The sequence below is a fragment of the Hippoglossus hippoglossus genome, chromosome 13 (genome assembly GCF_009819705.1).
Source record: "Hippoglossus hippoglossus isolate fHipHip1 chromosome 13, fHipHip1.pri, whole genome shotgun sequence".
In the NCBI taxonomy this organism is placed as follows: Eukaryota; Metazoa; Chordata; class Actinopteri; order Pleuronectiformes; family Pleuronectidae; genus Hippoglossus; species Hippoglossus hippoglossus.
In genome coordinates, this window is record NC_047163.1 from 15437007 (window position 1) to 15454569 (window position 17563).

General features: G+C 42.8%; 4 protein-coding genes across 9 annotated transcripts; 2 read left to right on the top strand and 2 right to left on the bottom strand.

Moving 5' to 3' along the window:
* Positions 1-283: 283 nt before the first annotated feature.
* On the top strand, positions 284-4912 carry mffa (mitochondrial fission factor a). Of its 6 annotated transcripts, none has more exons than XM_034604566.1 (8): positions 284-499; positions 1053-1263; positions 1588-1757; positions 1838-1929; positions 2841-3005; positions 3913-3969; positions 4157-4241; positions 4331-4912. In XM_034604566.1, the coding sequence occupies exons 2-8, from the start codon at positions 1059-1061 to the stop codon at positions 4460-4462; spliced, it is 906 nt and encodes a 301-aa protein (XP_034460457.1). In that variant the 5' UTR covers positions 284-499; positions 1053-1058; the 3' UTR covers positions 4463-4912. The 6 variants fall into 6 exon arrangements, with proteins under 6 accessions (XP_034460457.1, XP_034460459.1, XP_034460460.1 ...); XM_034604568.1 differs by having other exon boundaries at positions 1588-1754; XM_034604569.1 differs by lacking the exon at positions 2841-3005.
* A 709-nt stretch (positions 4913-5621) lies between these two features.
* LOC117772953 (dynein assembly factor 1, axonemal-like) lies at positions 5622-7698 on the bottom strand. The gene is made up of 2 exons (XM_034604564.1): positions 6627-7698; positions 5622-6544 (listed from the first exon to the last, which is right to left on the bottom strand). Exons 1-2 carry the CDS (start codon positions 7531-7533, stop codon positions 5694-5696), a joined length of 1758 nt encoding a protein of 585 aa, XP_034460455.1. The 5' UTR covers positions 7534-7698; the 3' UTR covers positions 5622-5693.
* Positions 7699-8083: 385 nt separating this feature from the next.
* On the bottom strand, positions 8084-10156 carry LOC117772954 (dynein assembly factor 1, axonemal-like). Its single transcript, XM_034604565.1, has 2 exons — positions 9143-10156; positions 8084-9060 (listed from the first exon to the last, which is right to left on the bottom strand). The coding sequence occupies exons 1-2, from the start codon at positions 10020-10022 to the stop codon at positions 8210-8212; spliced, it is 1731 nt and encodes a 576-aa protein (XP_034460456.1). The 5' UTR covers positions 10023-10156; the 3' UTR covers positions 8084-8209.
* Positions 10157-12283: 2127 nt separating this feature from the next.
* mrpl44 (mitochondrial ribosomal protein L44) lies at positions 12284-14726 on the top strand. The gene is made up of 4 exons (XM_034604897.1): positions 12284-12501; positions 13404-13872; positions 13968-14146; positions 14332-14726. Exons 1-4 carry the CDS (start codon positions 12326-12328, stop codon positions 14507-14509), a joined length of 1002 nt encoding a protein of 333 aa, XP_034460788.1. The 5' UTR covers positions 12284-12325; the 3' UTR covers positions 14510-14726.
* The last annotated feature ends 2837 nt before the right edge of the window (positions 14727-17563 follow it).

A 17563-nucleotide genomic window follows, 5' to 3' on the forward strand; every position in this document is an offset into this window, starting at 1 on the left:
TCCCGACCGAGCCACACGTTTTGTATGTTTTGTGCGTGTACGAAGAAAACTGCGGGAGGAGTAGCAGGACGAAATTTTATACGGAAGACGAATAAGAAGTCAAATAATAAGTATACAGAATAGTAATATATGGCCAATGCATTGTATGCATAGGCACACATTGTAATGATAAAATGGAATGAAACTAATTAATTATACCAACGATAGATAAATAAATGACATTTCTGCTTTTAATTTCAGCGCTTGGTGCCAGTGACGTAACTTCCTCCAAAGCTTGGCTACTTCCTGTTTGGAGTCCGGGCAGAGGAAGAAGACGAAGAAGAAGAAGGAAGAGAGGAGCCTCCTCTCTCACATCAACACAAGGTGATGCTCGACAGATTCGTCGTCTGCGACACTCACACTTAACCAGGCCCCGCGGAGTATTTACACTGATCTTCAGTCTCTTAAGGAGCCGATAAATAAACTGCTACTCGGAGAGGTCGCTGTCCTCAGCAACAAGGTAAGAAACCGAAGCTAACGCGTTAGCTTGAAATGGCGCTAATGTGATGCGAAACCCAAAAGAACCAGAGATTTGGGGGTTTGTTAGATCACCTGACAGTCATTTAAACCACAGAGATGGTCAACAGTAGTTTGTTGATACTTATAACAATACCGATATTGGGTAATGTGGCGTCACAGTCTAAATTAACCTTAATATCAATCAATATCAATGTCCTCTAGTACGAGCACCAGGCTCACATCTGCTGTCATCAAGACTGATGCTAAGCTGGTGCCTGTAGCCTCATTTTGCTTTCATCCATCATGAGACACTACATTGGTGTCATATGATGTGTTTTCATTTTCTACCTCCTCCCTGAGGCTCATCAGCTGCATCAGTAATAATCATTTCCTGACTAGATCCTTGTTTTGTGTGTCAGGAGATTATCATAGCAGTTTATTAAGCTGGATCAGCAGATACGCAGCACAAAGCATCAGAATGAAACTATTAGAACACCTATTGTGATCATTTCCCGACAAATGTCAAACTCTGTGTTGCTGTGATTATTCCTCAGAGCCAAATGAACGGAGCAGCATTCCCTTCCCCCACGGCAGAGATGGCGGAGATGAACCGTATCCAGTATGAGCTGGACTACACAGAGGGGATCAGCCAGAGGATGCGCATCCCTGAGATGCTCAAAGTGGCCAACGAGGACCCTAATTTTGGATCCCAAGAGGTCCCCCGCAGCGTCTTAATGCAAGTCCCAGAGAGAATCGTGATTTCAGGTTGGTATACTATGATATCGGTATCAAATGATGTGTGGTTCAAAGTCCTTTTATTGCAAACAAGTCATTGGTGCCTGTCCGCTGGCTGTAATCTAGCTGTTATTTGGCTTAGTCACAGCTTAGTCACACTGGCAGATACTAGATAACCCTCTACCAGTGGCTCAGGAGTTTGTCCATCCTGCTCTTAGAGGCACATGACACGCATAAGTATTATGAATCATATTTAAGACTTGAAATGAAACAAAGACGCTCTAAAGGCTGCTTTCCAATCAGCTGTATCAGTCTGTCAACTCCAGTTTACTCTTTTACTTCTACCTCCACCAGGAGACAGTAGTGATTCCCAGTACTCCAGACCTAGAGATCTTGACCTTATCCAGTCAACACCACTTGAAGCCCTTTCACTGAAGACACCACCCAGAGTCCTCACCCTCAATGACCGACCCCTGGACTTCATGGAAGAGGAGCAGCGGGGAGCTCCGGACAATGAGGAGTTGGTAGGTGATAAAACAACAAAGTATTTCTCTATTAGTAAGAAACATAGCCTGGTTAAACCAGTTGTCAATTTTGCATCTAGTTGCGGCCCCAAGGACGAGTGCGACGAGAACGCTCAGCCAGTGAGAACACACCCGTCCGTCAGAACAGTCAGCCGATGAAAAATGAATCAGCGTGAGTATTGGCCTGGACATAGCACTATTACACCTGCGCTAGCTCCCTCTTATCTCCTTCATGCATGCACCAGCATGCTGCTTCTTTCTTTTGGTTTTGTGCTCTGTCCCTTTGTCTGTGTGACACAGCTGGTTGTTTGCTGTCACTAGTGTTGTAAGCTGCTTTGTTTTTCAGCAATTTTTCTGCTTTGAGTGTCAATGCAGCTGTTTTTGTCAATGACACTATTCCATTAGCTCATAATTTAAAAGTAGTCTCCTCACTTTTCATTTCATAGTATTCACATTTGTAATTGTTCTAAATAACTAGAATTTTCGGGCAAAAAGGGTCAATTTTGCTATTTAATGTATAAACACACAAGACCACACTTCCTTCTTAGAAATACTGGAGAACATGAAAAGAAACATTTTCAAGACAGAAGCTGTTCAGATGTCAATCACACCTGGAATAGTTTTGTTTATTTGAATGTTGTCCTACTCTTAGTCCTAGCTTTATTGTTTAGGTTGATATTTTAAAGATATCCAAGTGGGTCTTGGTTTTTGTCCTAATTAAGAATTATAGAATTCGGCTTTCCTTCCAACTTGACATTTTTAGCTGCAGATTTCAAATTTGTTTGTCGATGCCTTTAGTTCGTGTCCCCTCTTCCATTTCTGTTTTGTGTCCGCGTTGTATTTTATGTTAGTAAAGCTCTGTCAGTTGTGGGCAGGTTTGATCTCTTGCTGATGTTGCAACATTGATTTTAGTTCATTTCCCTCAGTTGCGATGTTTACAAAGTCAGTAAACAGTTTCTTAGGAAAGTTTCTTTTCCTTATTTCTCTTCCCCCCCTCCTTCCCTCCCCTCTTTCCTCTATTATTCCTCTTTTTCTTCCCTGTTTCCTCTGAATTGGCTGCTCTTAATGGTGGGCACTGAGCAGTGCGGCCCCGTCCCCCCCAGCCACTATCCACCCTTGTCCCCCTCTCACCGTGACCGAGGAAGAGCACAACCTGTACAGCACTAGCGGCGTATTATCTTTCCTCCAGTCCACCACACGTCGGGCCTACCAGCAGGTCCTGGAGGTCTTGGATGAGAACCCTCGCAGGTGACCTCCCAATAATCCGGTCATATTTTACTTTAAAGGGGGGTGTGGAATGGTCCTACCAGATATTAGAGGACAGTGCAGACTTTTATACGACAGACTCTTGAGCTCCCGATGTTTAGAGGGTTTCACGTGGTGTTTCTGTTATGTAGCTTGGCACTTAATCCTTTTACAAGTTTGGGAGTGTTTGTGTGAAAGCCTCAGGCATAATATGATCATTTTGAACAATTTCTAACTCTCAGTAACAATATTAATACAGCATCTATTATCACATGATCTGTAGATGTTTCCTCGTCACCAGCTTGTTTCAGTTTTGCCTGGACTTTTCGAACTCTTAAATTTAGATTCGTCATCAGAAATAACAAACAAAAAACTGGCCCATTTAACGCGAAATGGCACAGCCCACTTTTGCTTAAAGCTTTTAAAGTGCTCATGGGTCAGGATAAGTCAAAATAAATAAAACAGTGGAAAATAAACTAAGACAGTCTGTAGAACATAGGCGTTCATTTCCAAGCAAAAAGAACCTCAAAATGCTCACATACGCATTCCTCAGAGTTCTGCAGCTCAATGAACTTTTGACTGTTTGCCCTCCTGGGGCCTGGATAAGGTGAAAGCTGAAAGAAAACTCCTCACCATGTGTATTCACACCTTCTGGACAATTTCCATTATTAGCCTCTTATTTTGTAGGAGTTTGATTTCTTCAACTGGAAAGTGCTGTTAGAATTTTTGTAACCTTGAAAAGGATTACAAAACAAAAATTAGTCTGTTGATTTCCAGGATAACACAACGTTTGCATGAACGCGAAAGACGAGGCAGGTCGTTTCTTTGTGTGTGCAGCACTGTACCATGTGTGTTTCTCTACCTCTCTTATTTTTCCCTCTCCCAATCCTGTCTTTCCCGACCTTTTCAGCAAACCATCTCTGCGAGGGGGGTCAGCTTCAAGCTCCAACCCCCTGCATGAAACCAGGTAACCTCACCTGGCATCTTCAATCTGTTCCCTTCTCATCTGCCTCATCTTACACTCTCATTTCAAGATCAAACCCTGGTAGAAAAGCAGTCTATGAAAAATTTGTTGCGTGTGTAAATGTGCTTTTTAAGAAATACACTCTGCTGCGAATGGTTGAATCATGTTTATCTCAAATTATTTTCCCAAGGCTTGCACTATCATCTTATGAAGCTTCACTGGACGCAGGGCCTGATGATATGACTGTGGTTGATGCAACAACACTTCGACGTCAGGTTAGTTCATTAGAAATTCATTATCTCTGTGTGTGGGAGCTAATCACAAAACCCATCTGAATGATTTCTTTATCCTGATTAATCCTTAGCTCATCAAGTTAAACCGGAGACTCCAGCATCTGGAAGAGGAGAACAAGGAGCGAGCAAAGCGAGAGATGATCCTGTACTCGGTCTCCGTAGCTTTCTGGCTCGTCAACACTTGGGTGTGGCTGCGACGTTAGAGCCGCTCTGTGTTTCTGCAATCACCTTGACAAGAGAACGTACATATCCTTATTCTATGTGTCAAACTTTAGCTGCCCGCTGCACTCCGGCCCTGTGCGTCGAAGACCTTGACGCGTGTTCAAGGCCTTGTTGGGCACAGGGCTGATATTTTTGATTTTTGTTTATTTAATACATGTACAGTTTTATTTTTTTACTCTTGGCTTGTTCTTGTCTTTTCTGTTTTCATGTGCTTTGTTTTTATTAGAGATCTTACTTCTCAATGCTAAGCATGACTTGTTGTAAATAGTTGTTCATGTCACTCAGCTTTGGAGAGGAGTGATCCAGAGCTACGGCGTAGTTTACCAAAATAGGGAAGTGGAGCTTCAATGTGGAGGTGTAAAATGTTGAATATATTTAATGCGAGTGAGAGTCGTACGTGACTTGAACCTTAAATAAAGCCATATACATGATGTGCCGTCCTGTTCTTTTATTGAAGCATGAGATGCACATAATTATGATTCTGCAACTATGTGTCTCTCTCAGATTCGCAGGTTGTTATCTGAAGTGTAACCTCTTTCTTTTATGTTTTTTTGTTGAGTCTGACCAATGCATCCATTGGGCGATAATATTGGCTGATATGAGCCTTTCATGGGCTTATTGGTATCTGCTTTTAAGTTTGCTGTATGAAAACCTCTTTTGAACCAGAAAGGCACTCAGTAAGGCATACCTCAGCCACCACATTTATATTCACTTGATCCAGCTTTTTATTTGGATCTGCACCAAATTCTACACATTCATAAATATCAGTCCCTTGAACATGCCCGATTTCTTTTCATCGTGATTCATTAATTATTCAAATCACTGGAAAGGTTGACTAAACAAAAGATAAGAAAGTGCATTTATGTTTATTTGTTTTTACTTTGCATAAAAAATATCTTAAGTTCTAAATATTTGGTTTTATTTTATTTTTATGCAGTTCATAATAAGTTTATGGTTAAATTACACATATATATTATAAATATTTGATAACAATTTTGTTTTTCTTTAGACGCACTGACAACTGACAGGAAGTAATTTTAGCAAGTCTATATGTGTCCATTCATAATCTAGTTATTAACATTTGTGTTGTTTTACTAAGCTATAATTTGCCCCTCCGAAGTAAAACAAAGGAAAACTGACCAAATTAAGTACATTTTATTCTGTTGTCACACAGTTTTACAGTGAGATTCTGTAGTTTCAAACTTGAAAGTATCAGTCGAGCTCCTCAATCAGGCAGCGTGGTGGAGAGGAGGCTTGGTTTGTCTCTGACTTCCCCACCGCCTCAAATATCGGTAGCTCGAGGTCATCTTGATCCCCCGGATACCACAGTGATGAAGAATCTTCAGAGACTTCAGTGAATGTTGAACTTGCGTCTGGACTTATGGTGGTGATGCTCTCGCTCTGGTTTCCGCTCGGCTCATCCTCATCACTGCCTCCTGATATGACCTCTATCATCGGTTTGAACAGCTGCTGTGAGGAGAACGTTGCAGTGAAGTCTGCATCGTCCACGTCCTCCAGATCAGGCAGGTCGTCGATGTGTAGTGAGCGATGCAGTGGGAGGAGGATGGTTTCTAGCTGCTCTTCATCCTGAAGCTCTGTAACCAACGGACCTGGACCATGTGCTGGTGCAACTTCCTCTGCTCCAGGAGGAGCTGCCCTGACCAGAGGAGGCTGCTCCTTCTCTCCATTCTCTCTCATGTTTGCCTGCTGGACTACATGTGACTGGTTTTGTTGTTGTTTGTGATCATCTGCTTTCTCTGTCTCCAGCACAATCTCTGCAGCACCGTCTTGCTCTTGCTCTTCTTCCTCTTCTCTCAGCGGCTGCTTCATGTTTGATTTGTACTGATTATCTATCTCTAGTTGCTTGCTTTCCAATCCTTCACTTGTCTGATCTGCCTCTTCATGCTCACTTTCTGGTTTGTGTGTGTGTGTTGCTTGGCCCTGCAAGAACTCCTCATGTGCATCCAGGCTGTCCTGCACAAAGGCCTGGATCTTCATTTGAGATGAAGTCCAAATCTGGGGGTCGTTTTCCTCAGAAGGAGCGGTGGAAACCTCAGTCTCCCCTGAAATGAAACAAGACAGACACTTTTAATCATGTTAATCCACATTCAGACTATATCTGGAAAATTTGAGATGACTGTTTACCATTCTCCTGCAGCTCTCGCAGCCGCCGTCTCTCCTGAGCTTTCTCCCGAATCACCGCTATGCCATCCAAGCTGTCCTGAATCTTCCTCCTCTCTCGTGTTTCCCATAGCTCCCTCTCTTTGCGCTCCCCGTCCAGCCCTCCCGCCACCCATGCCACTGCACATGCCCTGTCTTTGGGAAACACTGGGCGATCGTCCAGGAAGGTGAGCTGCTTGAGGCGGATGATCACCATCTTCCTGTAGTTTGGGATTTTCCTCACCACCTCGTTCCCCATCAGATTCAACACTCGCAGCTCAGGCATGGCCTCGAGCACGTGGATGATCTCTGGGTCATTCAACAGGTTGTTAGACAGATCCAACACACTGATCGCCAAACACTGACTCAGGTGCTCCACGTCCAACACGGTCTCCAGCTTGTTGTGGGCGATCTGCAGAGTGGTGAGGCCTCGGAGGCCGGAGATGTTCTCTATTTTCTGGATGTAGTTGTTGGAGACGTTCAAGGTGCAGAGTTTCTTCAGGGTCTCAAGGTTCTCCAGTTTGAATAAGAGGTTCTGCTGAAGGAACAGGCAGCGCAGATCAGTCTGGGCGTCCAGGTTCTTGATGCGCCGGAGGCCGTTGCTCTCCAGCCAGAGACACTTGAGTCCTGTGTACTCCTCCAGGTTCTCGATGGTCGAGAAGCCTTTGAAATGCAGATACAGTGTGTCATTGAGGCGAGGCGTCGAGTAAAGTTTGTTCTGCTTGCAGTGATCCTTCAGGAACTTCTTAGTCATTTGCGGCCATGAATGTTTTGGTTCATTTTCCTTGTTCTCTTGACCTCCATCCTCCATCATGGCATCAACTCCTTTCTTAGAAGAAGTCAGTTCAGGATTTCCTCCCTCCGTTTGAGCTGCATCTTTATCTCCCGTCATTGTTTTTTAATTCAGCAAAAGAAACAGAAGTAATCTCTACTTTGTATTAATGTCAGTTTGTAAGTTGTCTATAAGATAAACTCCACCGATCATCCGCTCGTGTAGCTAAAGTTTGTGTTTGTTTCCATGGTGACGCTAGGACCGGTACGTCTGACAGGCCGGATGTTGTTCCCTCGTTGCCCATCGGACACTTTTAGCCGTTGCACTCCGCTGTCATTGAACCTACATGGCGTCAGTGTTCGTACTGCGTCGTGGTGCGCTGACATTAGGGACTCACTGTCAGCGTGTGTGCAGAAACGTGTCGTTGACACAGGTCCGTTTTTTGTCGAGTCTGACCGATATATAGATCGGGCGATAATATTGGCTGATATGAGCCTTTTTATGCAGTTATTTCTAATAAAGTTATGGCTAAATTAAATGTCTATATTATAAAGATTTGATAACAATTTTGTTTTTCTTTAGACGCACTGATAACTGACAGGAAGTAATTGTAGCTATTGTATATGTGTTCGTTCATAATGTAGTTATTAACATTTGTGTTGCTTTACTGTGACGGTATAAAGCTATAATTGGCACCTCAGAAGTAAAACACAAGAAAACTGACCAGATTAAGTGCATTTTATTTTGTTGTCACACAGTTTTACAGTGAGATTCTGTAGTTTCAAACTTGAAAGTATCAGTCGACCTCCTCAATCAGGCAGCGTGGTGGAGAGGAGGCTTGGTTTGTCTCTGACTTCCCCACCAGCTCAAATATCAGTGGCTCGAGGTCATCTTGATCCCCCGGATACCACAGTGATGAAGAATCTTCAGAGACTTCAGTGAATGTTGAACTTGCGTCTGGACTTATGGTGGTGATGCTCTCGCTCTGGTTTCCGCTCGGCTCATCCTCATCACTGCCTCCTGATATGACCTCTATCATCGGTTTGAACAGCTGCTGTGAGGAGAACGTTGCAGTGAAGTCTGCATCGTCCACGTCCTCCAGATCGGGCAGGTCGTCGATGTGTAGTGAGCGATGCAGTGGGAGGAGGATGGTTTCTAGCTGCTCTTCATCCTGAAGCTCTGTAACCAACGGACCTGGACCATGTGCTGGTGCAACTTCCTCTGCTCCAGGAGGAGCTGCCCTGACCAGAGGAGGCTGCTCCTTCTCTCCATTCTCTCTCATGTTTGTCTGCTGGACTACATGTGACTGGTTTTGTTGCTGTTTGTGATCATCTGCTTTCTCTGTCTCCAGCACAATCTCTGCAGCACCGTCTTGCTCTTGCTCTTCTTTCTCTTCTCTCAGCGGCTGCTTCATGTTTGATTTGTACTGATTATCTATCTCTAGTTGCTCGCTTTCCAATCCTTCACTTGTCTGATCTGCCTCTACATGCTCACTTTCTGGTTTGTGTGTGTGTGTTGCTTGGCCCTGCAAGAACTCCTCATGTGCATCCAGGCTGTCCTGCACAAAGGCCTGGATCTTCATTTGAGATGAAGTCCAAATCTGTGGGTCGTTTTCCTCAGAAGGAGCGGTGGAAACCTCAGTCTCCCCTGAAATGAAACAAGACAGACACTTTTAATCATCTTAATCCACATTCACACTATTTCTGGAAAATTTGAGATGACTGTTTACCATTCTCCTGCAGCTTTCGCAGCCGCTGCCTCTCCTGAGCTTTCTCCCGAATCATCGCTATGCCATCCAAGCTGTCCTGAATCTTCCTCCTCTCTCGTGTTTCCCATAGCTCCCTCTCTTTGCGCTCCCCGTCCAGCCCTCCCACCACCCATGCCACTGCACATGCCCTGTCTTTGGGAAACACTGGGCGATCATCAAGGAAGGTGAGCTGCTTGAGGCGGATGATCATAATCTTCCTGTAGTTTGGGATTTTCCTCACCACCTCGTTCCCCATCAGATTCAACACTCGCAGCTCAGGCATGGCCTCGAGCACGTGGATGATCTCTGGGTCATTCAACAGGTTGTGAGACAGATCCAACACACTGATCGCCAAACACTGACTCAGGTGCTCCACGTCCAACACGGTCTCCAGCTTGTTGTGGGCGATGTGCAGGGTGGTGAGGCCTCGGAGGCCGGAGATGTTCTCTATTTTCTGGATGTAGTTGTTGGAGACGTTCAAGGTGCAGAGTTTCTTCAGGTTCTCAAGGTTCTCCAGTTTGAATAAGAGGTTCTGCTGGAGAAAAAGGCAGCGCAGATCAGTCTGGGCATCCAGGTTCTTGATGCGCCGGAGGCCGTTGCTCTCCAGCCAGAGACACTTGAGTCCTGTGTACTCCTCCAGGTTCTCGATGGTCGAGAAGCCTTTGAAATGCAGATACAGTGTGTCATTGAGGCGAGGCGTCGAGTAAAGTTTGTTCTGCTTGCAGTGATCCTTCAGGAACTTCTTAGTCATCCGCGGCCATGACAGTATTTGTTCACTTTCCTTGTTCTCTTGACCTCCATCCTCCATCATGGCATCAGCTCCTTTATTAGCAAAAGTTAGTTCAGGATTTCCCCCCTCCATTTGAGCTGCCTCTTTCAGTAAGAGCAAGCTCAAATCGTTGCAGCAGAAGATTGTAGAGGCACTTCCGGTGTCAACAGAAACCGCCACTGATATGTAAAGGCGGCTGCCGTTGTTGCCACACTATTTGGAGGCAGTTGCCTTTGTTGCCAAACTGTTTCGAGGCTGCTGCCTTTGATGTCACACTGCTTCAAGGCAGCTGCGCTCAACGACAGTGTTTACTTTCTAATTGCATATAAACCATTTACAGTTTTACTATCATAAGTTGACTTTGGCCCAAATGATTTCCTTATGACGGGATCTTTTAGGCATTCTCCAAGGACTCGTATACACTAAAATCCATAAGAACATTTGAAATAGACTTATTGTTACTCCTTCAATTTCTAAATATTTTTTATGGGTTATGAACTTATATGGTGTAAAAGCATCAGTGCATATACTAGACAAATGACAAACGAAGCTGTGCAAAACAAACAGCTACTGACCTACTACTTTTTAACCATGTTTTATTCTCATGTCTTCAGTATTTATATGAATTGAGTTAACTGACAATGACTCCATGGACAGCAATAGTGATCCAGGCTGGCTTATCCTGTTAAAATAAAGTGCAATGTACTGATATTGAATCAAACTGTTATTTATACTTTCCTGGCTAACCAGTAATTTCAAGTACAACTTGAAAAACAAAAATAATGTTTTGCTTTTGATGACTGACAGACATTCAAAATGTGTAAATAATCGCCTTTTATTTTTTTATGTTTGAGTCTTTTGTACAAATGGAGATCAAAGTAACAAAATTAAAGTACTAAATTATAGCATTGTCTATTGTAATGACATATTGTGTCAGTGATGGTAAATGTTAATAATGGAACCTTATAAAGGGCCACAGAGCTGCAACAACAGACACAAACAGCAGGTTTTACATGTGTCACTGATAGCAAAGGTATTGTAGTAAGGACTGGGTTAAAGTGACTTTAATATTAAAAAATCTTTGAAGTTCACAAGGCACGGACATTATTTGGCTAATGATACATTAATAACAGCTTCTCACCATCATCATTTCAGACAGAGCAGTAAAGTCACAGCAAATTTGAGTCTTTTTATGTAACTCATTGAAAAGAAAGCAGTGTTCCAGTTTCAGTCATTAAGTATCATGTTCCACTGAACAAGACTACATAAATATACATATGGAAATACCAGTACAGATGCTAAAGCAGTGAAGTGTCCACTTGTCACATGTTGCACATTGTTGCAGTGCAAATTAATAATGGTGTCCCTCAAACGTTTTTGACATGTAATTTAGCCTACACATATCCAATAGTAATATCACTTAATTTTTAAATGCAATTCAAAAAACACAATTACTAATCAATATGAGGACACACACAATACTTAAGAGGAAAAAAGAACATCTTTACCTTGTTCTCCTTGATCTTTAGGGAAACCCAGTGTGGGTAGCCAAAGCGGTCGTCTATATTATGTGCTGACTAGTCAACTTCTTTTTCCATGGAGACTGGATTTCTTTAACTTTGAACAAAATATTATTATGTTATTTGTTACCTGTGTCACTGTGAGGAGTCTGAAGTGTGACACAGGCTGCACATCTTATAAATGATCAGTAGACAAAAATAAAAGAATTAACATGGCATGGATCCATAAAATGCTTAATACATTTTATTATTCAAATTTTTTCTGAAGAAAACCAATATATCTGGATATTTAGAACAGAAAATATTTATTTTTGAATTCGGCTGTATTAAAATACAGTACATACGAGCACAGAAAGTAGAAAGGAATAAAACAGATGTGAAGGGGTGACACCATAACTGTACGCAGCGTCTCAACCGTCCATGGCCCGGAACAATAACAAGTAAGTAAACGTTCACAAACTAGTCCAGATGTTCCTGAATACGTCACAAACAGCTGTGGCAACTGAGAGCTGCCTCAAATTGCGGCAACTGCCTCTACAAATCAGTGGCAGTTTCTGTTGCCACCGGAAGTGGCTGCCGATGCCACGATTTGAGTTTGCTGTCTCTCGGATTTCCTCGCTCCATTTGAGCTGCGTCTTTATCTCCCGTCGTTGTTTTTAAATTCTTCAGAAGAAACTGAAGTAATCTCTACTTTGTATTAATGTCAGTTTGTAAGTTGTCTATAAGATAAACTTCACCGATCATCCGCTCGTGTGGCTAACGCTTATGTTGGTTTCCATGGTGACGCTAGGACCGGTACGTCTGACAGGCCGGATGTTGTTCCTCGTTGCCCATCGGACCATTAGAGCCGTTGCACTCCGCCGTCAGGGAACAGACATGGCGTCAGGGTTCATACTGAGTCGTGGTGCGCTGACATTAGGGACTCACTGTCAGCGTGTGTGCAGAAACGTGTCGTTGACACAGGTCCGAGAGAAGAAGCGATGGATGAAGGCCCACACGTATCTCATGGCGAAGAAGCTGAAGCTGGAGGGGCCGCCGCCACCGAAGCCACGGTAACAATAACCGGAGAGTTCACCAGAGAGCGTTTCAAGGCCATTCATGGATTTGACATGTGTCAGGTTGTTTGTGTATAGGATCGATCTGCACAACATTATAGTTGCATTACACACGTTTTCTCCGCAGACTTGTTCAGCAGCACGTGAGTTGTTACTACGTCCACTGCTTTTATAGTGAAGCCAGGGGCGTCGTTAGCAATCATGGCGCCTTCACTCATGGGGAGGAAAAACCTGGGTCCCCCCCTCTACCCCTCAATTTTTTATTGAAGAGCTTTGCATCGATAACATTTCAGTCATAACATTTTTTCTTTTCCTTATTTCTTAAAATATATATATATAAATCATTGAGACCTGTCCAATATGTGTTGACCAATAAAAATGGCCAGTATGAGCCTTTTACAGATATATTGGTATCAGCATTCGTGTTTGGCTGTATGCACTGATATGAAAACTTTTATTTGAGTCTAAACAAGAGACGGCAACTGCAGCCGCAGATTTGTCTGTGGCACCATTTGAGCCCACCCCTGCTGGGATCATGGCACCTTTAGATAGGTGGGGGGGGGTGGGGGGGGGGAATTCGGGTCCCCCCTCTAGCCTGCAGTTTTGTCTTGAAGAGTTTTGAGTTGATTATCCTCGAAACACTTTATTTTGTTTTTGTTTCTTTATTTGCTTATTTATATATTTACTTTTCCCAAAAATGTGAAGAGTTAAGTTCTATATATTGGGTTGTATTTGTGTTTTAGTTTTTATGATATGATTAAACTGTAAAATATCAAACCTTCTTTGTAAGGGCTTGATGATGGCGTCATAGGAAACATTAAACCAACTTTTTAAATATTTACATATTGGACACTTTTTGCAGAAGAAGACCGTTGACTCCATGTCTGACTTTCTTTCAGCTCCCAACAGCCTCTGTGGGATTACCATGCCGAGGTTCAGGCTTTCAGCACCCGCCTCCATGAGAACTTCTCCCCGGAGCTACTGAAGACGGCATTCGTCAACCCATGTTACTTGCAGGCGGAGCAAGAGAGGAGACAGGGGTTGGGTGTGGACTCAGACACCATCGCTTTGGTTCTGAAAGATAACATTCAGCTGAGTGCAAAGGGGGTGAGCTTCACCCAGAGCCTTCTGACAGACTGGTGCAGGGCCAGCTTCCCGAGCCTGCCGAGCGAGGGGGTGGAGAGCATCGTCGGGCACCTCACCAGTTCAGCGGTTGTGACCTATGTCGCTAGAAATCTCGGCATTGAAGAGTTAACCATGAGCGCAGAATTCCCTGTTCCTGATGACGTGCTCCATTCGACGTTCATGGCCGTGATCGGTGCACTACAGGAGAGCAGTGGAGCCGAGCGAGCAGGATTCTTCCTCAGGGTAAGAGGCTTGGTGTACAGTATCACAAACACTCCACAGTAAAAACATTTGTCTTCTTTAACTCGCTCACCTTTTACCTTCTGTCCACTCTGTAGGATTTCATGGTGACTCAGCTGATAGGAAAGGACCTGTTTGATATGTGGAGAGTGGTTGACCCGATGGGACTATTGGTGGAGGAGCTTACAAAGAGGAATGTAGCTTTGCCAGAGCCTCGCCTCATCAGGTCGGCTGGAGCCAGCACTGTCCTGCCACTGTACTTTGTCGGCTTGTACAGGTATGTATGCTGCTGTGGAGGCCGTTACCCAAAGTATATTAGTAAATACAGTTTTTAAATAAAACATGTTGGTAATTAGTGCTGGCGTGTGTTAAAAATCAAGTTACATTACAAGTTGCGCTTTTGAGGTTTATTATCTGCCGATGTTACTGATTTTGTTTGTTTCTGCTCACCTGTGTATTCAGCGATAAGAAGCTTCTGGCTCAGGGTCCAGGAGAGACGCTTGTAGCAGCAGAAGAGGAAGCAGCTCGCGTGGCCCTCCGAAAACTCTACGGCTACAACGAGAACCGCAGACCCTTTGACTTCTCGCCTCAGCAGCAGCAGCATCAGCAGCCGTTAATTGAGTCTGTCAGCAGCAATTAATAAAGTCACAACTGTTGCGGGAAATCATTTAAAAGGATAAAGTCAAGCAGAAAATGTGGCTTGAATCTACTAAAGAAATCCTTTAAGATGCAGTATGTCTTGTTTGAGGAATCCAAACTCCTTTTGTGGATTCTGAGGAAGAAACAAAGGAAACAAGGTTTGCATCTAACTTGGTGAACATCAGTCCAACGGCGCACCACAATGATTCTGTTGGTTATTTAAACGTCAGTTCCTCCAGACAGAAAAACAAATGTCCAAAAAGGTGTGACTATGCTGTATGATCCAAATGAACTGCACAGTAATCTGAGCATTCTTGAATACATTGTACAACATAATCAAAACTTTACTCCACCGCCCTGGTTAGTAACCTATTGGTTCAGCTGTCCGTCACATAAAAAAGTCCTGATATCTGGTTGCCCTTGTAAATAATACAATTGCCATGGGTTTATTTGGTATTCTGTTATAATATGTTGCTCAATAAAAAGTATGTGTACATCAAAACCAATTGTGTATGTTTGGGTTGATTGTTTATATGCATCATTATAAGTTGTGTTATATTATTTCAAATCATAATTATGCTCTTACAGGGCAGTGAATGTGTGAACATACTGCAGATATCTACACATGTTTTAAGCAGAAGTCATCTGTTTAAATTTCCACTAACCTTAAAACACTTATTAGGGCCCGAGCACCTCCGGTGGGAGACCCTATTGTATTTCGAAGGATTTGTATTTCCCTTTTGGGGGTTTTTCAGGGCCTAGACATGCTCAAATTGTTACCAAAGTTTGCAGGGAATTCAAAAGCCCAAAAAGTAATTGTATGCTGGAGTAATTTGAAGTGGGCGTGGAAAAATGGCTCAACAGCGCCATCTAAGGAAAAGCCCCTCAGTTAGCTTTCACCGATCTTCACAAAAATCGTAGCCCAGGTGTATCATGACAAGACAAACAAAAATGGTCAGAGGTGCAATTGGAAAAAAAGCAACAGGAAGCCCGCCATTTTGACTTTAGTGGCCATATTGGCCATTTTCCACATTTTTACTTTGACGAACTTGTCGTAGGGCTTTCATCAGATCAACTTCATATTGAGATGAGTGTCATTTAAACAAGATGGAAATAAAAACTAACTCAAAGATCGATTTTTCATCACACGGTGTGACCGTGGCGTGGTGTCAAAGTTTGATTACACGCCATCAAAACATGAGGTTCTGTATCTCTGACATATTTGTTCCAATTGAGTTCCAAACTAGACATGTAAGACAAGAGTCCCAGCCTGATGACATCTACACAGAAATCTTGACTTAAAATCACAGCGCCACCTGCTGGCTACAGGAAGTGACATGTTTTTACTTTGATGAACTGCTCCTGGCTGCTTTACAATATACAGCTCAAAAGAGCTCAGTCAAGTCATTGGATCATGGTCAGAATTGTGACATTTCCTCAAACCGTGTAAACATTGAGGTGCGGCGAAGGTTCATCCTTCGCCAAAGGAGACGATGTTGTCATAACTCCAGTGTGCATTGTCCTATCACCGCCAAACTGATGTCTCATGATCAGAGACCAAGCCTGAACAGCTCTATGTGTCAATATTTCCACAGTGTCATAGCGCCACCTACTGATTCGCCATGAAACAGGAAGTACTTTGTAAATCCACTCTGCATTATCCAACCGGCTCCGAACTACTGACCTATGATCACAATCCTGACCTGAACACATCCATATATTAATATTAGTTCAGGGTCATAGCGCCACCTACGTTACGTTACTTTTCGTTACTTTTCGTTACTTTGTAACTTTTCGTTACTTTTAGTTACTTTGTAACTTTTCGTTACTTTTCGTTACTTTGTTACTTTTAGTTACTTTTTGTGACTTTCGTACTTTTAGTTACTTTTCGTTACTTTCGTTCCTTTTCGTTACTTTTGTTACTTTTCGTTACTTTCGTACTTTTAGTTACTGTCGGTACTTTTAGTTACTTTCGTACTTTGTTACTTTCGTACTTTTAGTTACTTTTTAGTTACTTTCGTACTTTTAGTTACTTTTTAGTTACTTTTGTACTTTTAGTTACTTTTTAGTTACTTTTGTACTTTTAGTTACTTTTGTACTTTTAGTTACTTTTTAGTTACTTTCGTACTTTTAGTTACTTTTTAGTTACTGTGGTGTATTTAGTTAACATGGATCATTTTGACACGTGTGTAAAACATAATGACAGGTTAAAAGCTAGCGGCGCCTGATTTCTGGACTCTCAGACTCCCTAAGTGTTATTACAATATGTTACTTGTTAGTTATCTCTTCCTGAGAATGCTCTTTGACCTGTTAGGTGGAGAGGTTCCCATCGTCAAGTAGGAAGCATGTTTCGAACTAGATGCCCCTATGTATGATGTCATTTTATCTCAAGTTTTGGGCGTAAACAAGTTCCCTATATGAATGCTTGTCCGGCACCGGCGACTCAGACTTCTGAATTGGCCGAGAACGTCTCCGGGTGTGCCGGTACCCGTCCTGACCTGTAACTTCTGTGTAATAAACCTTATTATACAAGCAAGAACGGTGTCCGCGGAGATTCCTTCATCATCATCTTCAACATCACTGCTGCTTAAATATACGACATTACTTTTGTAGTTTTAGTTACTTTTGTAGTTTTAGTTACTTTTGTAGTTTTAGTTACTTTTGTAGTTTTAGTTACTTTTTAGTTTTGTTTTATGGCATCAGCTGACTAAGACCAAACTTAAAGGAAAAAATGAACATTCGAAGATACATCAGTGGGATAAGAAATACCCAAAATTATGATCTTTGAGAAAAAAGAATTTTAACGTTTAATTTGACCTTTTAGTTTGGCCCATGTCCCATCCACTAACATGGAGGAGACAGTGTTTATCCCCTATTCTGCTGCTAGCCACCAGATGGCGGTTGAGATAATTTGGCTTCACTCTTGGAGAGCCGTCATGTCGTCCATGTTTATTTACAGTCTGTACTTTAGGCACAGTGGAATTCAGCATCATTAGTGATTAAAGCTGGAGCTGTCTGGTTTTATTCTGTGTTTCAGGAGAGAAGTGGCTGGGAC